The 27,905-nt window shown below is 39.2% G+C and overlaps 1 protein-coding gene across 1 annotated transcript; it reads left to right on the top strand.

Annotated features, from left to right (window-relative positions):
* The first annotated feature begins 52 nt into the window (after positions 1-52).
* On the top strand, positions 53-27,905 carry UBA6 (ubiquitin like modifier activating enzyme 6). The gene is made up of 34 exons (XM_030450120.1): positions 53-174; positions 429-569; positions 2,980-3,042; positions 4,435-4,529; positions 5,371-5,399; positions 6,175-6,269; positions 6,755-6,866; positions 7,874-7,954; positions 8,561-8,683; positions 8,908-9,031; positions 10,257-10,360; positions 11,543-11,605; positions 12,533-12,609; positions 13,566-13,632; positions 14,065-14,208; positions 14,843-14,910; positions 15,192-15,270; positions 15,498-15,578; positions 15,944-16,021; positions 16,294-16,475; positions 17,059-17,164; positions 18,164-18,253; positions 18,358-18,438; positions 19,063-19,191; positions 20,103-20,154; positions 20,260-20,323; positions 21,004-21,073; positions 21,650-21,721; positions 22,153-22,270; positions 23,193-23,386; positions 24,026-24,153; positions 24,952-25,039; positions 25,320-25,414; positions 26,429-27,905. The coding sequence occupies exons 3-34, from the start codon at positions 3,002-3,004 to the stop codon at positions 26,562-26,564; spliced, it is 3,066 nt and encodes a 1,021-aa protein (XP_030305980.1). The 5' UTR covers positions 53-174; positions 429-569; positions 2,980-3,001; the 3' UTR covers positions 26,565-27,905.

Below are 27,905 nucleotides of genomic sequence, written 5' to 3'. Positions count from 1 at the left end.
GCCATGTCGCTGCCCAACCCCTCCCCTCCGGAGGCGGGCGGCCTTAGCCCGGCCCCTCATGTCGGCGCAGGCGGGGAAGTGTCGTGGCCCCGGTGCTGCTGTTTCCCATCCCCTTCCTGCCTCTTCCCCCGGCAGCCTCCGGGCCTCCATTCTCCGTTCCAGGCCGCCGCCGTGGTGAGCGCGGGCAGCGGGGACAAGGAAAGGGACCCCCGAGAAGGGCGGCCCCGAGTCCGGGGTTAGGGCGGTTCGGTTCCCAGCACCCCGGCAGCCGGGACGTCGAGATGGGTGGGGGTTCCGGGCGCTCTGGGTCTGCTGGGACCGGGGTTGGTTTGGTTTCGGCTGTGTCTCGGTGTCCCTCTTTGGATGGGAGGTGTGGGTCTGACTCCATTATCCCCCGCTGTGAGCCTGAGCGCCTTCTCTCTCTCCAGCGACTGAACGGGGAGAGACTGCGCCGACTGAGATCGCCTCTGGAAAACCCTGGATAGGTGGGATGCATCCAGGCCTCCCTGCCATCCCAGCCTGCTGAAAAACAAGGAATTGATACTTCTGCTGCCTGCCTTGACTTGAAGGTAAGAAACGCTGTTAAAACGGCCTTACAGCTCCAGCTCCTCTGCTTTTCCTCTGCCCTCCAGAGCATCTTGGCCCTTGGTAACCTTCTCACTGTGTGCCTGCGTTATGTCCCAGCAGCAGCTGAGGCTTTGAGAAATGATGTTTCTTACAGAGTCTGGCATAAAACTGATGGAGTTGGCTTTTAAAAGCAAACGGGCAAGTGTGTGAATGTAGAGTATCTGGTAAGAACTAGGACATAATGTTAGAATGGCTTCTTCCTTCCCCCATTACGTGCCATTTTTGAGGCAGATCCAGCACCAGTTAAATTAAAAGATAAATACAGCTTGGATGTAGGAATATATTGAGAAAACTTTGTCCTAGAGCCACTTGATATTAGTACCACTAAGTGCCCTTCTGGAAGGAGCCATTTAGAAGGCATTGGAATGGCCCAGGACAGTGGTGGAGTCACCATCCCTGCAGGCATTTAAAAAGTGTTTGGACCTGGTCTTTAAGGAGATGGTTTAGTAGTTGACTGTGGTGTTAGTCAAAGGTTGGACTTGGATGATCTCAGAGGTCTCTTCCAACATAAACATTCTGTGATTCTGTGATTTTGCCGTACCTGATAGGTACACTGACAGCAGCTCAGTGTTGTAACAAAAAATTCAGGAGAACTGGAAATTGATAAATATATCGGAAAAGCCACTGCCAAATGGATCTGCACAATACAGGTGGAGAAGCTTCTCTTGTGCGTTGATCACACATCTGCATTTACAAGAGGCTGTCCGGGAGGGCACAATGATCAAGATGTCAGCAACCACAGCAGAGGAAGCTGCGTGTTTTTGGTGTTTTTATGCAGGGGAGGATCACCTTCCTCATCTTAGTGCTATGATCTGTTTACATTGGGCAGCCAAGAGTGCCTCTGCTTTTTGTGGGGGAGTGGGACAGTTAAAGGATGTTTGCTCTGGGGCATTATGAGAGGGTGCTGGCTTGTTTTGAGAGGAACTTCCATTCTGATGCCCCAGGCAGTGGCTGAAAGCAAGGCTTTCACCTAAGCAGAGACTGAAGGCAGTGCATATGAGATGAGGTGTGTTGCTCTCTGGCCTGAGGTCTGCTTCCTAGGTTGATCCATTAATATTGGTATTGCTTGGTTGTGTATGGGCATGGGAGCTGCCCTGAAGTCACTGGTGGTGTAGATTGTGATGGTGGTGCCTCATGTTGACTTTCTTGTGTGATATCTTACACGTAGGAGTTGGTATCCACACCGTGTAAAGAGCTTAACTGGTGAGGTTTGTGGCTGCCTTTCAGTGTCCCTTGCTGTGCCACACCAGCCCATTACTAATTCAGCACTTTCTAATTCCTCCTATAAACAATCCAAAGGACACATTTCAGGTCAGAATGTTGTAGTCTCCAAGTGACAGACTGCACATGCCACACTTCAGAAATGGTAAAATGCTTTCCAAGAGCATCTGAATAGTAAATAGGAGTTAACCTCTGTTCAGGATTGCCTTGAAAGCTTTTTCAGGATATACCTGTGGTCTCAGAGAAAACACTCCTTACCATGTTTGGGCCTTTATATTTTAGTCTTGTAGAAGAAAGGGTTGTCAGCCATCTCTGATGTCCAAGACTGTGGGTATAGAGTTAAAGTAAGATGTGCACCTTCCCAACAGTGAGAGGAGCCTAAGTTCTTAGCCAAACGTGGGATCTGTTTTCCTCATCCTGTATTTGGTGGCATTCAAGAAGCACCAGTTCCCAGCTGTATAACTTAAGTAAAAAGCTACCCAGTTTTTCTTATCGTTGTGCTCACTTATCACTAAGGTAACTTAACAATTAAAAACTCTTTGCTAATGACTGAAGGCCTTAAGAACACAAATGATCTTTTTTCTTAAAGTCTCAATGAACTGTTTAACTTGATGTCTTAGTTAAATGTTGTGTTTCAGATCTTTGGGTACTGATTTCTTCAGCTAGCCAAAACAGTAACTTGCTTCCTAAGGATTACCAATTAACACAGAAATCATCCAGCACTAATAACTATTCCTAGTCATTCAGGGATCTTCTGTCTTCAAAGCAAATCACCAGTCAGGCAGATCCAAGGTAAACAGCTAGGAACTGTTAATATAAAATGAAATCCTACTTTTAGTAAATCTTAACTGTGGGAAATACAAGAAGTCTTGCATCTTCTCAGTGGGGAAATCAGTATGTTTATCCATGATTTTCAATTATTTATTGAAGGTTCGTGGGTTCTTCTGGCTTCTGTGCATTTTAATTACATAGATGCTCTGGTATTCTGTAGGTTTCTTAATGTTAAAAGTAATTCATGTGTAACAGCACTTTTGTGTTTTCAGTTCTTGAACAGAAGAATTGAGTGGGGTGGTGTAGGGGGGCAACTGTGAAATCAATGTAATCAGAATTTTCTTTCTGTAACCCTTGTAGTGTAAACAAATCACAGTGCATCATGGCAGCAGACTCTATGGAAATTGATGATGCTTTGTATAGGTAAGTACCTGTTTTTTAAGTGTTGCTTGTGACCTTTCAGTACTATATATACTGTGAAAGGCAAGACTTGAAAACACTATGCACTGTCTACTGCTGATTAGGTAAAGATGTCTGTACTTGTGCTGCTGTGTCCCTCCTGTTGTAAGGCAAAAGAAGCAAAGTGTTTGGCAAGTGAAACAGAACCCACTTCTTGCAAAGTCAGCTGGAAAAATGGGTGAATTGAAGATATAGTCCTTCTTTCTATAAAACTGTTCCTGTACTGGACTCAGAACAGCTATTTTCTGACCATTATTAGTATTTGACCAGTAAAAAAAGCTCTACCAAGTTCCAGTGGCATCACTAATGTGTGCTTTTTGGGAAACAGAAATAATACCTTTTATTTGTAATGCAGATGTTGAATTTTCTTCCTGTCCTTAGCGTGTTTCCTCTTTGACAAAGTAGATACTTTTGTCTTTCTTGTTCCTTATCCTCCTTCACTGTCTTTTCACCTCTGTCTTTGACATTAGGTAATTTATCTCCTCCATAATTTCATTTATTCCTCAATCTTTACTATACTTCTCTGTCCTCATGTACATCATCAGTATTTCTGTTATCCTCCAGACTTAAGAGTATTGGGTCTTACTTTTTTTTTGGTTGATTACAAAATTATTTTTAATTTAATTTGTTAGCTGGGTGCAGCTTGAGATCACTTGGCACAGCAATAGTTCAGAGAGTCTGTACTGACACAAATGGTATCCCTAGAAAAACATGGTGGGATGAAAGGCTGAGCAAACAAGGCTTCTTTTTAAATCAGTGTTATGCTTCCTGTGTTGTGTCATTTTACTTTTTGACATGGATCTTCTGGAAGTCAGACTTTTCCTTGGTGGAAAAGGTGGTATTTAGAATAGCTTAATTGTATGGTTGGTAACCAAGAGTCTTTCAGAGCTCAGGATATCACTACCAAAGCTGCAGCACCTTCTGGTTTGAAGATTTTTTGATAGCAAATTCTTTGGCTTGCTTGTCTTCAGCAGTTAATTCTAAAAGCCTGCTCTACTGAATAGCTTTTACACTGATTTAAAATTAGAAGTTGTTTCTCTTTTCTAACACTTAGCACTGAAAAGTTCTGTATCAAATGCATTTCACTGTCTGGGCTGTGAGTGCCTATATAACTTTTGAGACATATTTATTTCCCAAAGCCCTGTACAGTTGCTTGTTAAACAGAGGGCTGTGCATGTGTCACCAGTGACACACTCATCTGTGCAGTTTGACACTGAATTAGCAACTGGTTGGGATGACAGAGTAACTGAAAGTATTTGTACTTTTTTTGGAAGTGACTGGGAATTCTTGACTTGCTTTCTTATGCTCTTGACTTTATTTCTGTGTTGTTTTGATCTGAATTTATCTTCTCTGCAGTCGTCAGAGGTATGTTCTGGGAGACACAGCAATGCAGAAGATGGCTCAGTCCCACGTATTCCTGAGTGGTGTGGGTGGGCTTGGTGTGGAGATTGGTAAGTTAGGTAGCATTTATTTAAGCAGACACAAGTATATGCCACCATACTGTCCCAGAATGCTTGTAAAGCTTAATTTACATATAAAAGCCATGCCTGAACTGGGAATTTTCATGTTCATGATGCAGATGAATAACACAGCAGATGCAGGACAGATTCTGGACTTTTCTCTGGTTTGCTTTTTCTTAGAACAACATTACAATGTTGACTGAAAAATGTGCCTCTGAGGACCCAATCCCTGTACCCAGAATCTCATGTCTTGGGAGGGTAGATCATCCAAGTTACTCCTTTAGGCATCAATATCAATGAATATAATACAGTAACAGGGATAGCCTGAATTATCCTCAGGGAGGAAATGACAGGGTGAGAGGGAGCAAATGACATGGTGGGAGATAGAAGAGCACGTTGGATTTGGTGAAAAATAAGTAACTACTCTGGTGCAAGAGACTCCTTAACAATTTCTGTTGCTCTTTATGAGCAACACTTGTCTTGGCTGGTTCTTATTGGGGTTAATTCCTTTTCAGTTGGCTTTAATGCTACCCAGCACCAGATGCCACAACAGAGTCATGGGGTTTTGCAGTATATTGTCATTATTGTCTCTGTAATCACACTTGTGGGATGAACAGCTGACAAATGACAAATGCAGAGAGCTTTTTTAACCTTGCCCATGTTGTTCTGCTTTCAGTGGTGGTGTAGAATTCTTCAGCCAAACCTAAAAAAGAACAAACCCTTAAGCTGTGAAGTTCTTAGCAATTTAATGGTGTTCTTGTCCACCCACCTAACTATTCGATTACAGATTTGCAAGAAATCTGTAACAGTATCTTTCTCTTTTTTTTTTCAGCTAAAAATATCATTCTGGCTGGGGTAAAGGTATGTAAAACAGTTTTGTTGGGTGTTCTTGTGTGAGCTGGAGAGAAGGGGAAAACACTACTTGATAGTTAATCTTAAATTTCTGAAACTCTTCTCTCATTGAAGGGCTGCAAAACATTTTAGAACCTGGAGGTGAAAACTTTTATAATCTTGATGTTCTAGTGATACAGTCTGAGTCTTAAGTTAATGTCCACTGCACTCAGAAATACCTCATATAATACTTCAGCCAGCTGCTGATCAGACACTGAATCCTTTTGTATAAAGTGGCCTCTCCTAAATGGAGTGGTATAAACTCTATAAAGGCAAGCTATTAAAAATATGTTAACCTGTTCTGTCATCCATCAGAGTCCTTCTGTGTGGATTTTAGGATGGATGGGTGTTTTAATCCAACAACTGCTTTTTTTCGTTCTGGGATTAAGTTTACTGGAGAGAAGTCTTTTAAAACTCTTTCTTCTAATGAAAAAAGAGAATTTATAGTTTTGGGAGTCCATCAATATGCAGATTGCAGTTGTCCCTTAATTGCAGTGTGGCAAAAATCATCTTTGATATTTAAATGCTTTCATCAGCGCAAACTGGGAGGAAAATATTAATACACTGCATATTCCAGATTGATTCTGTCTCTCAAGCAGTAAGAATTTTCTTGGATAAGAGGTTGGAGAAACTTGTTCTTATACATGGTACAATTAACCTTCTGCAGTGCTAGTCCTCCATTTTATCCTTTTGGATGTTCTGACCATGTACACTTCTTCCAATGCTTTTTGTCCAACTTTCTTAGGCTCTTACAGTTCATGACACCAAGCAGTGCACGAAACAGGATTTGGGGATCAACTTCTTTATCCATGAGGATGATATTACCAGTCAAAGAAACAGGTTGGTGTAGTCTTTGGAGTGAGGGAGGACTGAACTTTTAGGAGTAACGAGTTCATGAGCAGCAACAATAACAGCTCACTGTCCAAGAGATGCTAATTCATGTCAAATACTTGTTAAGCCCTTCTTCTGGAATCTAACAACCCTATCTTGGAGCTGGAGTCCTGTCCCAGTCAAACATCTTGCTTCTCACAGCTGGGAGCTTGTAATGTAAGTTTAATTTAAATGGGCACCAGGGTGTATTTCTTCCTTGGGCTTTCTCAGCCATCTGTGCCAGACAGCCATGGCCCCAGACCATCAGTGAATCCTCTTGTTTATTGGACAGAGCTGTTTTATCTCAGAGCTGCTAGGAATTTAAGTGTGAATTAATGAGCTGGTGATTGTTGCCAGGAGATTGCCTGAGGAGCTTTTGTAGGGCATGAGTGGTGTGGAATTCTGTACTGAAAATACAATTTGGTATAAAATTATGAAGGTCACTGTTCTTTCAGGGCTGAGGCCACACTTCCTCGTATTGCAGAACTCAATCCATATGTCCATGTAGCAGCATCAACTGTGCCACTCTGTGAAACCACAGATCTGTCTTTTCTAAAGCAGTACCAGGTATGTCACTCTTAAAGCAGTTGTGTGTGAAGTTTTGCTCAGAGCAAACAACTTTGACTTTTTTAGATCAGTAAATAAAATTAAAAAAAGATTTTAAAGGGCATTGTGAGATGATGTAAAGAAAGCAGCAGGATTTGTATTTGGACTATTATGTATTTTTGCAAGGCTGCAACAGTGGTTTTGTGTTCCTAGATACTTAAGGAGTTTACTGTGACAATAAATAGCTGAGATTACCAGGCAGGTTGTTATTTTTTCTTCGTTCTTAAGTGAATCTGACTACTTTTTGCAGCTACATAGCACAGATGTTCTGTGGCAGTTAGAAAGTGAGGCTATATAATTAAAGTTATCATTTATGTATGTGTGTATGTATTTACCTAATGAAACATAAGCTCCTCTGATGGAGTGAGAATGTTTTCAGTTGTTTAGTCAGCTGTTTCCTGGCTGTGTGTGTGTGTCTCAGTCTGAGCTGAGAACTTTTATCAGTTATACCCAAGCTCACCAAATTTCTGAATGTGTCAGCTCTAATATGCCATGTGTATCTGAGTGGGACACAGTGCCTTGTAGCCTAGTAGTATCCTAATCAAAGGATTCTTGCAGAAATTGTATGGCTGCAATATAATAATCACCAGTACTTGAAGCTTGAGCAGACTTTCTGGTGTACACTGATATGTATCATGTGTGTTTGTTTTGATAACTTTAATCTAAAATTCAAGATCAACATTTTCCATGAGATGATTCATAATTGTTTTAAAAAAAACCCAGCCAAACAACAGCAACAAAAAAGAATGGGGATTTGCTGTTCTTCTCTTGCTCATCTTATTTCCAGTATTTGTGGAGCAGTCACCCATCTGTTCTAATGTGCAATGAGAAAACTGGCTCAAGACTGCTTTCTCTGTTATGTGTGTGGGAAAGGAATGGAACACTTGAGTAACTCACTGTTAGTACTTTTTTCCATAGCCTCTTCATTGCTTTCAGTGTCTTTAAGATTTATTTCTGTTCTTGTTCAGTGTGTCATATTGACTGAAGTAAGTCTGTTGCTGCAGAAGAAGATTAATGACTTCTGTCATGCTCAGCAGCCACCTATTAAGGTAAGAGAAAAATTAAATACAAAGTGATCTGTACAGTGAGCAACATGTTCTACCCAGAAATAGAAACAGATGGTTATGAGGAATGTAGTTCTGTGTAGTTCTGTAGTTCTCACAGCATGTTGATGGAGCAGTAGGAGCTTTGTGAGTACACTGCTGCTACTCTCTACCTGTGTCTGGTGTTATCTGGATACCAGCCCAGGTAACTATAGCTTGGTTGTTAAAAAAACAAACAAAAGAATCAACAAACCAAACAAACACCAAAAACCAAAACAAAAAGAAGCAAAAGCTCTGTTAAACAAACAGTTTTCACCATTAACTTGTAACTGTTTCAGAAGAACATATTTAAACCAAATGTAAATTAGGTGGAAATGGCTGCACTCCCCTGTGTTTTGATGCAATTCCTGGTTTTAGCCTAGGGATTCTGAAATGCTCTTGCAGGTTCAAAGTCTGTCCTGAATGCTGTGCTATATAGGTCAGTGGTCTGGGTACATGTGACAAGTTTCCACTGTAGAAGTTAAGCCTGGACAAGATTGAAAGTAAGAGGTGAATCATTCCTTGGGCTTGTGGTGTTTTAGAGATGCTCATGATTTTTACTCTCTCTCATAGTTCATCAGTGCAGATGTGTATGGAATATGTTCACGTTTGTTCTGTGACTTTGGTGATGAATTTGAAGTGCTGGATACAACAGGAGAGGAGCCAAAGGAGATCTTCATTTCAAATATAACACAAGTAAGGGATAGAAATCTTTGTGCTTTTTTTTTTTTTTTTTTTAATAATGACTATGTCTGTGGTAAAGCATGACTACGCTGGGGTCTTGAGCCTTCTGATCTAGTGGAAGGTGTTCCTGTTTGGTTTTCTTATGGGCCAAACTGGGGAGTTAAATGGCAATCTTTTATTTTCAATGTACTGCTGTCTCCATGACATTACACTAACTTTGCAGTTTTTGCTTTCAGTCAAATCCTGGTGTTGTCACTTGCCTTGAAAATCATCCCCACAGGCTTGAAACAGGACAGTTCTTAACCTTTCGGGAAGTCAATGGAATGTCATGCTTAAATGGATCCACACACCAAATAACAGGTAGACTGTTTCTAACTCATTTGCAAGGTATTTAATTTTTGGCCTGTTATTTTTTAGCTCACTCCAGTGTCATTTACTGTAGCTGAGAGAGTGCTGAGTTGTTCAGACCTCCAGTGAGCTTGCAGAAAAAAATCATTCTGGTGCAAAGGTCTTCCTGGTTCCATTTCCATTTGGTCAAGTCTTTTCCAAAGTCATCTTGCTGCTTGAGGAGCAGTGGGAGCTCTCAGTGGATGAAAACTATTTGGAAGCCTCTCTGATTAGTTACTGGTTTGCTGATTAAATTGTTTTGCCTTTTGGAGGGCTCTGTAATGCCTGTGCTTCCTTCATAGTTTTGGACTAAATTAACACCACTTTGTGTGTTGCTGTTTTGCCTTCTAGGTTTTTGGGTTTTAAGTGTACAGGGATGAACTGACATCACTTTGTTTCTAAGCATGCTTTTGAAGTGATTCTCATGTTTATGTTTATCCTGCTTTGGTCTGCATTGTGCATGTCTCAAGGCATACTATTTGGTTCCTTTTGGATGCTGGGAAGTTGCCCCATTCCCAGATCTGAATACCTGTTTGTCTGCAGCAGAAGAGAGAGGGAGGTTGGGGGTTGGCTGTTTGGTTTGAACTATCTTGTAGCCTGAGACAAAAACAGCACCTTTGAAACGTGGTTGAAACATGGTGTTTTCTCTGGACCCTGATGTTTTGCTAATATTGGTGCTGTGTTTGGTTCATTCCTCTCAATCATGATCTACCTTTTTGTTTCAGTTTTCCATGAGTTAACATTTTTTGTGCCTTTTTATTCTATTTGAATTATGCTGCAGTGGTATGAGAGCAGAGATGTGACAGCAGTGCTCCAGCTGCTCTTTTTGTTTGCCTGTGCTCTACTCACAGGGTTAAAATCCTGCTCTGAGCAGTATACTGGACACAGTCAAAACAAAACTGAGAGTGATTTAATTTTTGCTACAGAGCTGTGGTCATCAGAATTCTTATTAAATCTGCTGCCTCTTTAAAAAGTTTATTTTGTAACAGATCATGTGGAACTAATACTTTGGCCCAGAAACTGGCAGAGAGGGACAATCCTTTTAGTGAGGAGGATCAGTTATGTTTATATTTTTAAAGCAAGTTTGCACAGTCAGAAGTGCAGCATAAAAAACATCAGCAATACCCCACTTTATTGTATATAGAATTATATTATCTAATGACACTTTTAATTGCAAGTCACTGTTTGTCTTTTTCAGTGGTGTCACCTTATTCCTTCAGCATTGGTGATACATCACATATGGAGCCTTACTTACATGGAGGCATAGCTGTCCAAGTGAAGACACCCAAAATATTTTACTTTGTAAGTGTGTGCTTGCAATTATGAAGTTCTTGAATGTTAATGGTCTGAGTACTGGAAAAAAAAGTTCATCAGATAAGTGATTTGGTTACCTGCAATTTTGGTTTACACTACTTTTATTGGGGAAGAATAGTGATACTGCTTTACTAAACCATAAAGACTAGGAAATACTTTAAAGTTACCTGCCAGTGTAAAGGAAAAAAAAATATAGGCAGCATATCTGCTGGGGACACCATGAAGTCCTATGAATATGAGGTTTCTTGGTGGCCTCTGAAAAGAAACAATTGGATGAGTTTGTGTAAGAAGGGGTGAAAGTTTCATGGTACTGTGTGCCTTTTTTGGGCCTGCAGAAAATAGACCCTGTCTGCCCTCAAACGTTCTTCTAAAAAACTGTGTGAGGCTCAGCTGCTTCTGATCTGAGAATGCACAGTGCAGTATTTTGTCTCTGTGAAGCCATAGCTTCCTGGTCTTCCTGAGTGAGGAAGTTTTACAAGCAAAGAGCCAATTGCCTGTAATATCTCCAGCAGCCATCCTCACAGGATCACAGAGTTGTCACGGTTGGAAAAGTTCTCTAAGATCACAGAATCCACAATGCCCACTAGACCCTGTCCTCAAGTGCCTCATCTACACATTTCATGAATATGTCTAGAGATGGTGATTCCACCGCCTCCCTGGGCAGCCCATTCCAGTGCCTGACTACTCTTTCAGTGAAGAAAACCCTCCTAATATTCTTCCTAGTCTAAACCTCCCCTGGTATAACTTCAGGGCATTTCCTCTAGTCCTATTGTTAGGACCTGGGAGAAGAGGTCAGCACCCACCTCGCTGCAACTTCTTTTCAGGTGGTTGTAGAGAGCAACAAAGTCTGCCCTCAGCCTTCTGTACTCCAAACTAAATCCCAGTTCCCTCAGCCTCTCCTATAGGACTTGTTCTCTAACCTCAAGGCAGTCTGAGATGGGTCTCACCACTAGGATGTAAAACATCTCCCTGACCATTTTTGATTGACAAAACTTGCAGCAGATTATTATTTTATGCATCTTTTGTGGCATTGGTAAGGTAGAGAGTAATAGCAGTGCTGTTAAGAAAAGCTATTTGGTTCTTAATCTCTCCAGGAAGAGTATTGTTTTGTCAGGTAGCAGTGACTGTTCTTAAGTGGGTGTGTTTTTATAAGGAATTCTAATTTTCCAGGAACGGTTGGAGAAGCAGATAAAAAATCCACTTTGCCTTGTTGCGGATTTTAGCAAGCCTGAGGTAATTGGGATGTGGGGATTTGGGCATTCATTAATTCTTTCATGTTTAAACTACATGGAATGTAATCTGCAGCTTTCTGTGGAGAACAATATAATTTCCTAACTGTGCTCTGTGTGAAATAATAGCATTTACCTGTATACTGTAAATGTATAGCTCATCCTGCTGTTTAAAATCTCAGGGTTTGATAAATATTTAATTTATGAAAGTGAGGCAGTGATTTTTCCTGTAATTAATGTTGTTTGGTTGAAACAAATCACACTGGGATCAAAGCTGGGATAATCACAGGAAGCTGATCACAGATTGGTTGGAAACTGGAGTTAACAGAGTTAACAGTATAAATTCTTTTTTCTTTGAAAAGATGTTTCAGGGGTATTTTTAAAATCTGAGAGGAAGCTGGCAGTATTTATTTCTAACACAGTTTTAGTTAAGTATTATGGACATGTGAGGCATGTCAAACTGGCTCGTCAAAATCTGAAACTAAAACATGTTAATCCTAGTTACGTTTATTTGATAATGCAAGGTCCTGATTAAGCTTAATTTTCTACCTTTGATGCTTAATACTGGGCTTTGTTATTGATGCTTCACAAAATGGAATGCATTTTAGTGTCCAGTTAAAAGAAGATGACAGCATTTAATTTTAGAATTAAAGTCTTTTTAGGACTTTTAAGTTGAATTTTATTGAAGTTGATACTGGATGTGTGAAGGGTATTGCGTTACAACTGAATAATATTTAGTAGTCCCATTTTGTCAAAACTGTAGTGAAAGGATTTCAAATTCACTTTTTAATGCTATTTATACTTTTTTGCAGCTCTATGATTAAGAGAGTTAAGGAAGTGAAATGATAACAGAAGAGTTCAAATAGTTTCTTTGGTTTCCTTCAGTTTTCTTGAGTTTGTAACTCATCAACAACTCTTGTTACATTAACAGGCACCTTTGCAGATCCATGTTGCCATGCTTGCCTTGAACCACTTCCAAGAGAGCTTTGGTCGTGGACCGAACATTGGGTAATGCAGGAGCCTTGTGTTGCTAAGCCTTGAATCAGAGAGGTCTCTCCTGTTACTGTACTTAGTGGTTTGATGTGCTGCAGGTTATACCTGGTTTGTCTGGTACTTAACAGAAAGGAAAAGTTGAAATCCAGATGAAAAATGTTACCATCTTCATGTCTAGGTTGGGAATAAGGCTTTTCCAATACAGCAGTAGCACTTTTCAAGCCCAGGTAGACAGAAAATCCTTCAGAAGGAAGTCCTCCTCTGTTCCAGTTTTTCCACATTGTGAGCTTAATAAGGAAAAGTTGTTCCAGGGATTCCTGAACTTTATTGTAGCTTATTGATTAAATTTAATGATCTGAAGGCTTTGTTTCTCATTTTTAGTATTTTTTTCAGCTGTAATTTTCTCACCTAAGTTTTAGTTGAACAAGAAAAAATCATAGAATCATAGAATCATAGAATTAGGTAGGGGTTAGAAGGGACCTCGAAAGATCATCTAGTCCAACCCCCCCTGCCAGAGCAGGGCCACCTAGAGTACATCGTGCAGGAACGTGTCCAAGCGGGTTTTGAATGTCTCCAGTGAAGGAGACTCCACGACCCCCCTGGGCAGCCTGTTCCAGGGCTCTGTCACCCTTACAGTAAAAAAATTCCCTCGAATATTCAACTTGAACCTCCTGTGCTCCAATTTACACCCATTACCCCTTGTCCTATCACTGGTCATCACTGAGAAAAGCTGAAAAAATATTATTTAAAATGTATAAATCTTATGACTGGAGTTGCTAGTCCCCTGAGACTCCTGTGCTTGAGCCCTAACCATAACATTTAGAAATGCATCTTTAATGCTCACTTTTAAAGCCAGTATAAATTTTCACACTCTTCCTACTGTATCTAGTGCATTCTTCTCTGTGCATTGTGTTTCTAGAAGGACTCTGAAATGTTTAAGTTATCATTATTTTTTGTCCCCTGGTGTCTAGATGCATTCAAGATGCTGAGGAAATGCTGAAAATAGCTGTGTCTATAAGTGAAACATTGGAAAACAAAGTAAGTAAGAAATCATCATAATTATGAGTCATTTTTTATTCTTTGATTTACTTGCCTAAAGGTCGTGCTTTAGTTGCTCACCCTTGTTCTAAAGACCTTGTTCAAAGACCTTGTTCTGGTCTTTGTATCCATCTTTAGATGGATCAGGTGGATTTCTGAAGGTCTTGTGAGGAAACAGAATGGTGTTTCAGCATGGGTTCAACCACATGCTCACCTGACATGAAGGCTGAATCCTCTGGCTATGTGAATCTGCTTTTTATGCTTGATTACAAATACAGGGTATTGCAGTGGTCTGTAATAGCTGGAAATATTTTTGCTCATCAGAATGAAATAATTTGTGTTTTACTGAAGAACAAACATGCATGACACTGTCAAGCACTGACTTGCTCAATTGAAAGCATAAACCTGTTGTTACTACATCTTATTTTTCAGCCTCAGGTGAATGGAGATGTAGTGAAATGGCTGTCTAGGACTGCTCAGGGATTTCTGGCTCCTCTGGCTGCAGCAGTGGGTGGTGTTGCTAGCCAGGAAGTCTTGAAAGCAGTAACAGGAAAGTTTTCTCCACTGCAGCAGTGGGTAAGGCTGTTTTTGCTTTTGGATCTTCATTTTGTACAGTGATATGTATGTTGTATGGTTGTGTGTATATGCTCTATGATGAAAATAACCTGAGCAACCCCTGTGTTATATATTTGAGACTGAATTTAGGAAAAAAAAGATTTTTATGTGTGGAATAGCTGATTTTAGTTAAAATTTTCATATTTAGGGTTTAGACAACACATTCTTTTTTCCCCACAAGCAAAGAGAGCATTGGCCTGTCAGTGCATGACTGCAAATGGGGGATATAGGGCAGATGTCAACTTAAGCTACTGTACATAAGAGCAGTGTTTTCAGGCTCTTGGAGTAAGTGTCAGAATAAAGTTGGATTTAAAAACTTCACAGCCTAATTTGGAGGAGTAATCTGCTGGGAAGAAGTTGAAACCTTGCAGCTCACGTTTCAGTGAGCTTTTTTCCCTTCTTCATCTAAGTGCTTTTTCTTGTCAACTGAAATTGTGAACTGTAGGGAACTGAATGCTGTAGTCTTCCACTGACAGTAGAAACTTTGTGCTTCTAAATTTCTACATTATACATTGAAAATACTTTAGTTTTTTAAGCAAAATGACAATGTTTTTCACAGATTTTTTTAATTGGTTTGGTTTGGGTTTTTTTGCAGCTCTATATAGATATGTTAGACATTTTAACACCTCTAGAAAAGATGAGCTCTGAAGAATTTCTTCCACGGTAAATATAACTACAATCTCCTGGTTTATGTGCTGGTCACATCTGAGTCTCAGTGTGAGAGACACAGAAAATGTCTTTCAAAGTCAGTTCAATGCTGTTTGCTGAAGGGATGGGTTTGGGCTTGAGTGTGTGTGTCCTGTTTGAGCATGGGGGGAATAGGAATTATAGCAGGCTCAGTCTGATTTCCTCAGTTATGTCAAAGTGCAGTTGGGCATCACTGATACTGGTGTGATAAATGGCAACATAGTAATTTTCTGTTTTTGTCACCTGTGTCTGCATAGGGGAGATAGATATGATGCCTTGAGGGCTTGCATTGGAGAAACTCTGTGCCAGAAGCTGCGTGATTTGAATGTTTTCTTGGTGAGTTGGACTGACACTGTTAACACTTCTTGCAAATGCTTTGTTAATACAGTAAACATCCACTGTGTTAAAAATGAGAGCTGCCCTGAGGATGTGGGCCACTGCAGAATAAATAGTCCAAAACTGTAACGGGACTTGTCTATTACATTTGTGGTTTTCACTTATAGTGAAGTGATTTCATGGTTTTCTCTTACATTTCTAACTCTCAAAATATCATTTTTGTTTAGGTTGGCTGTGGGGCAATAGGCTGTGAAATGCTAAAGAACTTTGCACTTCTTGGTGTCGGTACTGGACAAGACAAAGGATTGGTAACTCACCTCTTCACTTTCAGTATTAAAAAGTAACAGGACAAGAAATAATTAAATTATTAGACTACTTATAATGTGAAAATTCTTAAGCATTTTTTCAAGGTCATTCTCTATGTGGAGAGTAAAATGGCTTTAGTACATAGTAGAAGCAGAGGGAGATTAGAAGCTGAGCACACCTGGAGCAGTCTTGCTATATTTTGATTTTTAAACTAAATTTAATCAGTCAGACAGAGCTGTTAACCAGAATGGATGCCAACAGGAGTGCTTTGTTTTGACAAGTTTCTGTAGAGATTTAATCAAGATAATTGCTCAATACTACACTTAAGTTGTAACTTCAGATGTTCCTTTTGCCCCTTCTGACTTAGGTTACAATTACAGATCCAGACTTGATAGAGAAATCCAACCTGAACAGGCAGTTTCTTTTTCGACCTCATCACATTCAGGTAGGATTTCTTGCTCAATAAACTTCCTGGGCTATTGTTGTGTTTCCCTGTCCTGTGTTTTCACCAGTAGATGAACTGAGTGTGTGTACTTTTGGCCAGAAAAGACTTTAAGGGAGTAATGAAGTCCAGTGTCTTCTAAAACAATACCTAAAACTACATTGGTACCTCAATGGGAATTGTTGTTTAATCATCAAATGATGTCAATATTTGTGTGTCCCAGGTGTTCCTTATCTGAATATTATTGATATATTTATATGTATTTATACTTTCAGAAACCTAAAAGCTATACTGCAGCAGAAGCAACTCTGAGCATCAATCCTTGCTTAAAGATTGACTCATATATCAATAAAGTTTGTCCAGCCACTGAGAACACTTACAGTGATGAGTTCTATACCAAGCAAGATGTGATTGTGACAGCTTTGGACAATGTTGAGGCAAGGAGATACATTGATAGGTAAGTGTGGAAACAAAGCAGGGACTTCTTTTCATGTTCTTTTGTGAACTCTGCTTTGTTATTTATAATCTTCCTGATTTGCAGCTGCTTTTAAGACCTGGTAGCAAGTTATTCAGATTTATTTTGCTCCTTTATAGGGATACTGGCTGGGGAAGGAGGAAGGGGTTTATACTTGTGGTGGAAATGCTGTTGCCCACTTACTACTGTTTACGTGGCAGAGAGCCTTGGAGTGAGTTTTTGGAAATTAATTGCTGCCAGAGTCTGAGAAGGGAGAGAATACTGTTGCAGTCTTCAGGTTGAATTATTTATGCATAAGAATATGCTTTACATTTATAAGTAGGGACGTTTACATGTAAAAATAATCACTAATGCTCCTAATCCAGGTAGGCTCAGGCTTATGGTATCCTGATCTAATGTGAAGTAGCTGCTCTTGTTTAAGCTCTTCTTTTCCTGAGTTTGGTGTAAGCTTCCACTTTTCTGAAACTGCCTAAAGTCAGTCAGTTCTGGTTGCACTCTGGCAATGTCTGCAAGGCAAGAGTATTGCGATCACACTGCATTCTAATGTGTATTCTTTCCATGTCAGTCGTTGTGTAGCAAACCTGCGGCCTCTTATCGACTCTGGAACTATGGGAACAAAAGGACATACAGAAGTTATTGTGCCCCATCTGACAGAGTCCTATAATAGTCATGTAAGTGTTTTAGGACCACCACTTCTGTATCCAGTCACATTGTGCCCTCTGTTTCTTCAGTTGTTTGAATTGTTTTGAGTTGCTGAAGATCTGAACTCTTAGGGAAGAATTTCCTTCTTGATTTCTGAGGAAAAGTTCATGGGAAATAAAATCTGAGCAGACTGGAGTTATACATAATGTCTGCTCCCTAGCTGATGATTACATCTAGGCCAGTAATTAAAACCAAACCATACAAATCCTGAAACAAAGGCTTTGGAAAAAGTCTCAATTTCGAGGTGTTTCCAAGGGACTGGCTTTCCTTCTCTCTTGAAACTTCCTTTACAAATAAGAATCTCATCCCACAATTGCATTGGAAACTGTTTTGTACTTGAAAGTTTCTTCCTTAGAACTGCTTTCTGCCTGTTCATTCTGTTGTTGGTGACTGCCACCTCCTCAGGCAGGTAGGAGAAACAAGCCTCTATAGTAGGAATTACTCTGCCAGTTTCTACAGGCATTCATGACAATTCTGTTTGAATGGGGAAGGGGGAAATTAATGTTCAAACTCCTTGCAGTATCCCTTGGTTAAGTGTTTGGGAAACTGCCATTGCAAGATAGGAACTTGGTGGTTGAGAACACCATGAAATGGTGGCATGTGGATACAGATGATTCTGAGCATCCTATCAGTCTTGCTCAGGTCCAGAAAGAAGTCTTTCTGGCCTCAAGTGAAGTATTTCATGTTGAGAGTGTATGTGAATGCAAACTACACTTCCTGGAAAAGCTGCCTGGCAATTTACTCTGTTATTTGTTAGCTTGGTTTTGCTTTCCAGTGCTGAGTTTAGGCTATTCTTCATAAAGAGGAAGTGGTATGTTAGGGTTCATAAAACAAATTGTGTTCTAAACATAAATAAGCTACCTTGTATTTTATAGAGTTTTAAATTTACATAATCTAGAAATTCTTGGTGCTGTTACTAGCAATATACTATAATAAGCTTGCTTTTACAAATAACTCTGTAATTACAGAGGGATCCACCAGAAGAAGAAATACCTTTTTGCACCTTGAAGTCTTTCCCAGCTGCCATTGAGCATACCATACAGTGGGCAAGAGATAAGGTAAGGTAATAAGCTTACAAGTGTTCAGCATAACTTAATGTGGTTTTGGAAAGGATCTGATATACTTCTTGCAAAATACCATATTTGTTCTTTTTATTTTCTAGTTTGAAAGCTCATTTTCTCACAAGCCTTCATTGTTTAACAAATTCTGGCAAATCTATCCATCTGCAGAAGAAGTTTTACAGGTAGGGGAATGCTGACAGGGTAAAATACAGAGTTTAAACTCATGCTTTATGGATTTTAATTCTATTTAAGTTCAGTGATATTTGGGTTTTTTTCTGATTTTATTCAGAAAACCTGAAGGCTTATTTGGCCAAGTCATTAGCTGATCTTTTATGGGCACACTCTATTTTTGTTTTGCCTCATAATTAAAGGCCAGTCTTATGCATGGTTTGCTTCTCTAGCTCATTTGTGCACTGTACATGATGTAGAAATACCAGAAATACTGAGGTACTGCCAGTGATTGTACAGTAGATGTCACACTGATCTGCAGTCAGCTGGGAAATACGAAGGCAATACTTATTTTCTAGTGAATTCAGCTGTGTAATAAATTAGATTCAATTTTTTAATACCTTTTCTTGTCAGTCTATGGTGGCTTCTGGCCTATAGGACTGGGTAGAAATTAATAGAGTAGGCCACAGCACCTGGGCAAAAGCCCACTGAAGATCACTTAATGGATAGGGTTTCACAAAATGACCCTTGGTTTCCTTTTGCCTATAACTTTCTAAAAATGTACATACTATTATTGATTGGGAGGAATCTTGTCTGTTTTAATATTTTAATATTTTCATATTTTCTTCTCTATCTAGAGAATAAAAGCAGGGGAGAGCTTAGAAGGCTGTTTTCATGTAATTAAAACACTCAGTAGAAGACCCCGAAGTTGGACTCAGTGTGTGGAACTAGCAAGAGTAAAATTTGAGAAATATTTTAGCCATAAGGTAGGTAAGACCAGGAAATTAGGTGGCTCTAGACTGATAAGGATTATAGAAAACTTGATTGCCCTAATGAATAAAATCCCAAGTCTTTGCATTCACTTCCATCCCTTCTTTATAAATAAACTGTACTTGAAACTTATTAAATGCTGCATCCTTTCCTCTTTCTACTGTAGCACTTTTAAAGTCTGGTTTATTAACTCACTCCAAATGGCTCTGTTCAGTAGTGTCCATGCAGTTTTCTTGATCAACTGTAAAGCTGCCAGGTATTGTGTTTTTCCAGAGCAGCAGCATTAGCAGATGTGGCTTTTGTTTTTTTCCCTCAGTGAACTTTGTTACTGAACTAATCTTCATATCCCTGATTTTTCTGAAGATGTCACAGAAAGTTTGGCTGAAATAAGAGCCAGTCATTCTGAGAATCTTGTCCACAGTGTTGCTTTAATTTTGAGTGTGTGTAATTTTTTAGGAAAGATGTAATCATGAGGTTGCATATTAATGAACATAACACATATCTGTGTGTACGAAAGCCCTGGTGGTAGCAGACACATTAAGAAAACATTGCATTCCCAACTGTGAATTGTTATGCAAGAAACCTAAAGTGACAACAGGGTTGGGGGGAACACTTTGCTTGATGGATTAAATGTCTTGCTTGGGCTTAGGAGAGGTGTGGTGACATTGTCATCTTTGTCTTGTGTATAAATGGGCAAGTCACTCTAACAGTTCTTGTGTTTTCAAGCTCTCCATCTTGACACAGGTGACTTAGATTTTCTTAACTCTTTATATCACTTTAACTATGTACTGAAGTGTCTTTAAATCTTTATAAATAATTGACATCATTACTAAAAAAGCTTGATTTAGTGTAGTCATGTCCATCTTTTCATGACAACTTGTTAAAGCTGGTCTGGATTTTCCTCTAGGCTCTTCAGCTTCTTCATTCATTTCCCCTTGATACACGATTAAAAGATGGAAGTAAGTACAAATGCTCCTCTGGGCCTCTTGTGAATTCACAGCATACATCATGCATTGCTGTTCCTGATTCTGTAGGATTTCATCTTAAGTCTGTCTTCTTACCAGGTTTGTTTTGGCAGTCACCCAAGAGGCCACCTTTCCCAGTGAAGTTTGAACTTAATGATCCTTTGTAAGTTTGTTACTGCCACTTTTGTATTTTATAGCATCCTATAAAACTCATCTAGAGCAGAAAGTGCAAGGAAATGGCTTCATAGCACTAGCAGTTGGACTGGTACTTGATAGGTACTAGTGCATAGTCTTACACTGTAGCATATCTGATGAGCTGTCTCATACTTTCACTGCAGTTAATTTGACTCTCTCTGGAAATGCAGGATGTGCCAAATTAAGTTTACTACATAAGATGACCATGTGGAGGCAACCCTTTTCTTCTTCACAGTTTGGGACTGATCTGGCTTGGATATTAGATAACTTAAAAATTTGATGTGGTTGAAGTATTAAAAAGCTTTTATCTGAAGCATATCTACACCTGTTTTGAGAAACTCTGGAGTGCTATTTTTAGTTTGGGTGAAAACTGAGATCATGGCAAATAACAAAGTATTTCTGAGGTTTTATTATCATACTGATGTTTTGTGACTAGTCATTTTCTTGACTACAGACGTTAAGGAAATATGATTTCCATTAAATAACTCTTCACTTCTGTGTCCCTCAATCTATTATCTGTTTTGGACTGTGTACTCTGGCAGGTGGAAATTCTGTTTCTCTCTGTGTGTTTTCAAAAGGTCTTTGAATATGATTGCAAACCTTCAGGCAAGTGAAAAAACAAATAACTGATCTTCCTCTTTTCTTCAGGCACTATGGTTTCATTGTGAGCGCAGCAAAACTCTTTGCAACAGTATACTGTGTTCCTTTCACAGAAAAGGTAATCCATACTGCAACAATGTTCCCATCGTATAACTTGGATGTACCTGTTCAGTTTTGGCCTGATGTGCAGTTGCTAATTCTTTCCAAGAATTGATAAAGGTGATTCTTAAGGTAATCTGTCATTCAGCACTGGCTGTTCAGCAACTGCTTATGTGTAGCCTTTATTTAAATCTCTAGCCTAAGGCAGACATGAGTGAACAGTGTATTGGGTATTTTCAGTTAGCACTGAACTTGGGGAATTCTTATTTTGATGGACCTATTGCCTGTGCAATATAATAGCTGAGCTGAAAGAACACCTTTGTAAGGCATTTCTTTAATTAAGTGTCTTAGCTATGATCTGGGAGTTTACTTTTTACTATTCACAGTCTCTGTGCTACTTATTCATTGGTTTTCTTGTTACCCCTTTTCTTTCTAACTGGATCTTCTTGTAAAGCATGTTTATACTTAAGCTCTGTTCAGTTTCCAAGTGCTAGGCACTTCACACCACTCTGTGCTACTGTATATACAGTCTTTTTGTTGGGGACCCTTTAGATTAGATGTGAATTTAAATTAATTTTCTTTAAAACTGTAACAGGATCTGTCAGAGGAGACTATTTTGAAGATTGTTTCAGCTGTGAAGGTACCAGAGTTCAGACCTTCAAACAAAGTAAGTGTGGTAGTTAGTTTAAAGAAAAAAATAATCCAGAAGCAGTGTCCTACATCTCCAAGTAATTCTTGCATTTCTGCTTCTTTTTGCTTTAAAGTTTGGGGTTTTTTTAATGTTTCCTGTGGAATTCTGTGCAGTTCAGTTTGTGTCAATACCCCCTTGTCCTGTCAGTGGGCACTAGTGAAGATACTTATGCACATTGATAAGATCCCACTGAGCCTTCTCTTCTCCAGGCTGAACTGTCCCAGCATTCAGTTTTTCATTGTATGAGAAGTGCTTCAGTCCTTTAATGATCTTTGTGTCCCTTGGCTGGACTTACTCCAGTAAGTGTGACATCTTTCTTGAACTGGGGAGGAAAGACAAGAAATCTAGTACATTGCACTGTACACAGCTCATGTATTTTATTACTCAAGGACTTCACACCCTTGCAGGTTGTACAGACTGATGAAACTGCAAGAAAACCAGATCATATTCCAGTCAGCAGTGAAGATGAAAGAAATGCTATTTTCCAGCTGGAGAAGTCTATACTATCCAATGAAGCTCTGGAAAGTGAGTAGTTAGTAGTGGGCAGTGAACTGAGTAGTTTCATAGCTTGGTAACATCTTGCAATTGCACTGCTGGTAGCATGACGTTCGTGTCTTGGAATAATGCAGTTCTGTAATTCTGAAAGCAGATACCTGATGTCTGAAGTTTTCTGAAGTGCTGTCCTTGTTGCTTGATATTACACTATGCTTCTGTGCTTGAGATTCCAACAAGTTTTAGGGTTCTCTGTTATGGTTGCATTTAAATACAACCCTAATGACAGCAAGCAGGCAGCTAGGAATGAAACTGTAAGGAGTAGAAAGGTGACAGCTGGATCCTAAATGGTCTGAAAGTGATATGGGTATGAGAAGGTTGAGGACTCAATCAGAAATGATCCTATTTTGTGCAGGCAATTAGAGTCTTCTTCAGCATCTTTTAATGTGCTAAAATGAGGATGCTCAAATCCCTTTTTTTGTGTCTGGCCACATGGAGAAGTCACTAGGCAACAGTAAATACATGCATGCATTTTTAGCCTGTGAGCACAAGGGAGAAAGATTTGGTTAGCTCTAACCCATCCCATGGGGTGCCAACTCTAACCTCTGTCTCCTGTGCTTCAAAGTCCAGAGCGAAATGGCTACAGATGAACAAAGCTTATAGAGGGAATTCTCACAGGATGGAGCTATGGTATAAGAAACATCCGTAGGGCTGTCTAAAATCTATTCCTCATGTTGCAAGGAAAATAAGATTTTGGAGCTCTGCTGATACTTCTTTCATTACTCACTTTTAACTACTGGTATTGATAGGGGCATTTCTACTTCTATCATGGGAAAGAAAGTTGATTTATCATGTTCCAGAATGTGACATTTCAACTGGCTAATCAATAACTTCTATTTAGAATGGCTCCAATTTTCCAATAAGAATTTTTGCTCTTTTTTTCCCTCATGAGCAGGTGACTTGCGAATGAAGCCCATCTCCTTTGAAAAAGATGATGATAGTAATGGCCATATAGATTTCATTACAGCAGCATCAAACTTAAGAGCCAAGATGTACAACATAGAGCCAGCAGATCGGTTCAAAACAAAACGCATTGCTGGGAAGATTATTCCTGCAATTGCAACAGCTACTGCTGCAGTGTCAGGGCTGGTGAGTATGCTTTTTAAAATACATAAATGCAGATTTCTTTCTTTTACTCTTCCTTGCCTAAGTCCACTGTTGTCTGGATGTTGATTAACACTACCCTGGCAGAACCTTGACAAAGAAAGGGGTTTATTTGAAACTTAAGTCTTTTTTTTATCCTGTAATACAAAAAGTTGCTCTTGGTTTTAGGTTTCATAAGCCCTTTGTGCTTTTATTCTGATTTGCTGACTGGAAAGAGGAGTTGGAGATCAGCATTTTGGTTTCATTCTTGCAATAATACTCACTTCCATCAGAGTGCCACTGCCAGGAGTGGAGAGGATCCATTCTTGTGGAGTCGTAGTTCATATCCATGCACCTCGACAGAACTGCATGTTTTGTGGAGATGTCTTGAATTAAATAACTTTGGAAGAGTTCTAATTAGGAACACTTTTGAACATTATAAATATTTATATTAGCAGCAGGATTGATTTCTGTGGCATATTGGGCTGCATATGCAGATATGACAAGCTCTGCCAGTTGGACAAGAGTTGATTGCATTGAGAAGTTCCCTTGCAGTTGCTGACCTCTTAACTAAACTGGTGTTGATAACACAGTACCTAAAAACCTGTGTTTGGTCTCATGTTAGTATGGGATTATTTACTGCAGGTTGCACTGGAACTCATCAAAGTTGTTGGTGGCTACTCAGCTGGTGCATACAAGAACTGTTTTCTGAACCTAGCCATCCCCATAATGGTCTTTACAGAAACTGCTGAAGTAAGAAGAACAGAAATCAGGTAGGAAGGACAATGCAAATCCAGTATGTGCAAATTTGGGAATTGATGCTTAAAACCTGGTGAGACGTTACAGCAAGTGTGAAGTTTGTATAGTTATTAAATCCAGATGATGAGATAAAGGTCTTGTGTTCTCACACAGCAGAACTGTAAGGGTACCACAGACTATGGTCATACTTCAGTTAAATCTTATAGATATTCAGGGTTATTTTTTGTTGTAATTTAAACTTGGAAGATCATGAATCATTTACTGCTTGCTGTCAAACTCTACTATCCATTTACTACATACTGCTGAAGATGTGATATTTTTAGTATTGCCAAGGGTGTCCCATAATATATTGCTCAATAAGTCAGTGTTTGGAAAATGCAGCACATACATTTCTTTCCTTTTTAATTTTAAAAACAGTTGTGTTACAGGTCTAGTTTTGTTTTTAGTGGAAGCTGTTGCTAGTTAGGCTTTAAAAATTAAGATGAGTTAGATGTGTGGCCTGGTTATTAATAAATATCCTGTCTGCACAGACTGGACACACTTCTGCATCTTAGTCAATACAATTTTTCATTAGGTCTGAACACTCAGTAAGTTCATTGCCAGATACCATGTTTACTCAGAGTTCTTACTGTGTCTTGTGCTTAGCCAGGTCAAAGGGATGGAGAAATGGCAGCAGAGAGGAAAGAGATTTTTTTGCTCAAGATAAATTAGTAAGTCTCTAGAAGAGATAGCAGTCCTTCAATACACATTTTAAGGAAGTGCCTGAATTCACATTCTAAAGTAAAAAGCAACCTTTCTTCTTTTAAAAACAGAAATGGGATATCATTTACAATCTGGGACAGGTGGACAATTTATGGGAAAGAGGATTTTACTCTATTGGATTTCATAAATGCTGTCAGAGTAAGTTACCATCTATTATACTGGGTTAATTCAAGACAGAACTAATGTCAATGGGAATGTCTCTTTAAGAAAAAGCTTCCAAGCCTGTTTTCAAATTTGCTGTTAATTCAGTTGGCTCAAATGTATCTTAATAAAACTTCTGTCAGCATCTGTGCGCTAGGAAGTTTTCTGGTTTGGATCCTATGGTTTTGCATAAGTAGTTGTAGTATTAGCAGTAGTAGTATCTGCTGGCTTGTGAAGCTCTTCTAGTTTTTAATAAATTCTAATCTGTGTATTCCAGGAGAAATATGGAATTGAACCAACTATGGTTGTGCAGGGAGTCAAAATGCTGTACGTTCCTGTCATGCCAGGTCATATTAAAAGATTAAAGCTGACGTAAGTATAACTGGAAAATGGACTGAGGGATGTGAGTGCACATATAAATTTTGTTCATTGGTTGTATCACAAGGACATGTCTGACAGCAGTGTCATCTCTAAGTGGTTGCTAGTCACTAATATTTGGAAAAGAAAGAAAGGTAATTTCTTAAAAAAGACAAAAGAAGAAGAAGAAGAAAGTGAATTACAAAATGCTACTCAATCTGATGCCAGAATGAGAAACCTGAAGAAGTCTGACAGTAAGATTTTTTGAGGGGAAAGAACATACTTTTTGTTCAAGCAGAACAAGACTCATCGAGTGTTTTTCAACTGGCTTAAAACTACTACTGGTATTTTGCATCTTAGCTCTGAAAAAATGAGAATACTTATCCAGGAAGGAGTTAATGTATTTCTTACAGATGGAGATTTCTAGAAGTCTGTTCAGTTTGTTGTAATTTGAGTGAGTTCAGAGAAGGGAATCAAGGATTGAGGAAGAATTTGTTTACTGAGAGCAGTTAGGCACTGGAATGGGCTGCCCATGGAAGTGGTGGAATCATCATGCCTGGAAGTATTTCAAAACAGTGTAGATGATGCACTTCAGGACTTGCTCTAGTGGGTAATACAGATAATGAGAAACATTTTATTTGGGGGGGGCAAATGTTGATAGTTGGATGTGGTGATTTTAGAGGCCCTTTCCAACTGTGACAATTCTGTGATTCTGTGAAATGCTGGTAATGCATCTCATCTGAAACAGGCCATTTTGTCCTTGATTTTTTGTACAGAGCATTTGTTAGTGAACAGTGTAGTAACTCACTAATGGGCTAAATCTATCAAGAAAATGGAATACTGTTTGCTGTACCTCAGAGTAACAGCTTTAGTGCCAAAATTAAGAGGCAGCTTGTTCTCCATTTTAATGTGGCTTCTAATATGTTGGGCTTCATTGCTGGCAGTGAAATTCATCCTAGTCTGGCTCTGAATTCCCGTTGTAAATCCTCCTTCTGTAATGTTAACAAACTGTTCTTCATTTCCTTGTAGGATGCAAAAGCTTGTAAAACCATCAGCTGACAAGAAGTATGTGGATTTGACAGTATCATTTGCTCCAGAGACTGATGGAGAGGAAGACTTGCCAGGGCCACCAGTGAGATACTACTTTGTTCAGGAAGACAATTGATGGTAAAGACACAAAAGTCACTCCTGGACCATTTATTTTGAAAGGAGTGTGCTAATTTTCAACTATTAAAGATGGTACTATATATTTCTTTTTGGTGAAGCCTTAATTAAAACAAATGATGAAAGAAGTGGCTTTGCACTGAAGACAGACTGGATTTATGTTACATCTGCTCCCATTTTCTTCAGACCTTTTTGCTCCAAGAGAGGATTGGTAACTCCATGAGATGGAATATCCAATACAGCCCATAAGTGAGAGACAAGTTTTGTATTAATTTGTGGGGAGCTGAAGAAAGCAAGAAGAATGGTGAACCTAACAGACAGTTCACATGTGCAAATTAAGTTCTGCTTAGAGAAGAGTGCAAAAAATGAGGAAAATGCCTTTTTATGATACTCCAGGTGTTCTAAGAAAATCTCGGATCCATTTCATATGTTACTTAATTCTCAAACAAGAATTTCATTCTTGCCATCTAAAGGCAAGATTTAATTAATCCAAAAGGTTTAAACTCCCACCTAAAAGCAAATTCACTGATTTATTGTATTGTTGGTGCTCTCTTCTGAACAGCTAGTGATGCAGCTATCTTATGTCAGTCTCAACATGGAAACATGGGGAGGCAGGTCTTGAGTAGGTGTAAATTGTCACAGCTCACCTGAAGTCAGGAGAGCTGGAATTGTTATCTTCACTATGACTGTTCTTCAGGGAATACTGCAATATGGGGTAAGTGGAAGCCTATAGGAGAGCTGAGTTAGCACTTCCAATAAAACTGGCTTCAAGAAAATGGTGTGGTTGAGCCTCTCTGCCCTCCCCAAATTAAAAATGCTGTAGCAAATGATGACTTTGAAAGGAGAAAGGCAAATGGCTCTGTATGTCATAGCAAACACTGTTTCCTCAGCTGCTCCTTTTGGTACTATTTCCTTATAGAAAATGGTTATGCTGCACACCTGTCCACAGCACAAGTTGCACAAGTTTTTTCATCATCAGTCAGTTATTAGGATATCTAAATATAAATCTGCTTAATGGAAATAATGCAGGAGTAGCTTTGCTGCTGTGGTGAGGCAGAGGTGTGTTACAGAAACATCTGTGACACTACCTCATTTTCTCTGTCATTTAAGTACTGGATAGTTGAGCTGGTACTTTTTTTTTTTTTCTCCCAATGATGATGGAGTGAAGTGAGTTTAGAATAAAAACCTATGAACTGGAAAAGCTCGTAATGTGTTTAAACTTTAGAGATTGTGATTGCACGGTATGTCCTGCAGCTGTTGCAAAGTCGTTTAACCTCAGTCATTAATTATTAAGCTTTAGGGATATCTTCACATTTAATGAACATTACTGATCAGGAATTGT

The sequence above is a fragment of the Calypte anna genome, chromosome 4A (assembly GCF_003957555.1).
Source record: "Calypte anna isolate BGI_N300 chromosome 4A, bCalAnn1_v1.p, whole genome shotgun sequence".
In the NCBI taxonomy this organism is placed as follows: Eukaryota; Metazoa; Chordata; class Aves; order Apodiformes; family Trochilidae; genus Calypte; species Calypte anna.
This window is presented reverse-complemented; position numbering and strand designations above follow the sequence as displayed.

Excerpts from the sequence above, each read along its gene's own strand:
- UBA6 (XM_030450120.1), top strand. The coding sequence starts at position 3,002 with ATGGCAGCAGACTCTATGGAAATTGATGATGCTTTGTATAG. Across the intron at positions 21,722-22,152 it reads AGTTCAGACCTTCAAACAAA|GTTGTACAGACTGATGAAAC; the intron begins GTAAGTGTGGTA and ends ACACCCTTGCAG. Across the intron at positions 25,040-25,319 it reads ATTTCATAAATGCTGTCAGA|GAGAAATATGGAATTGAACC; the intron begins GTAAGTTACCAT and ends TGTGTATTCCAG.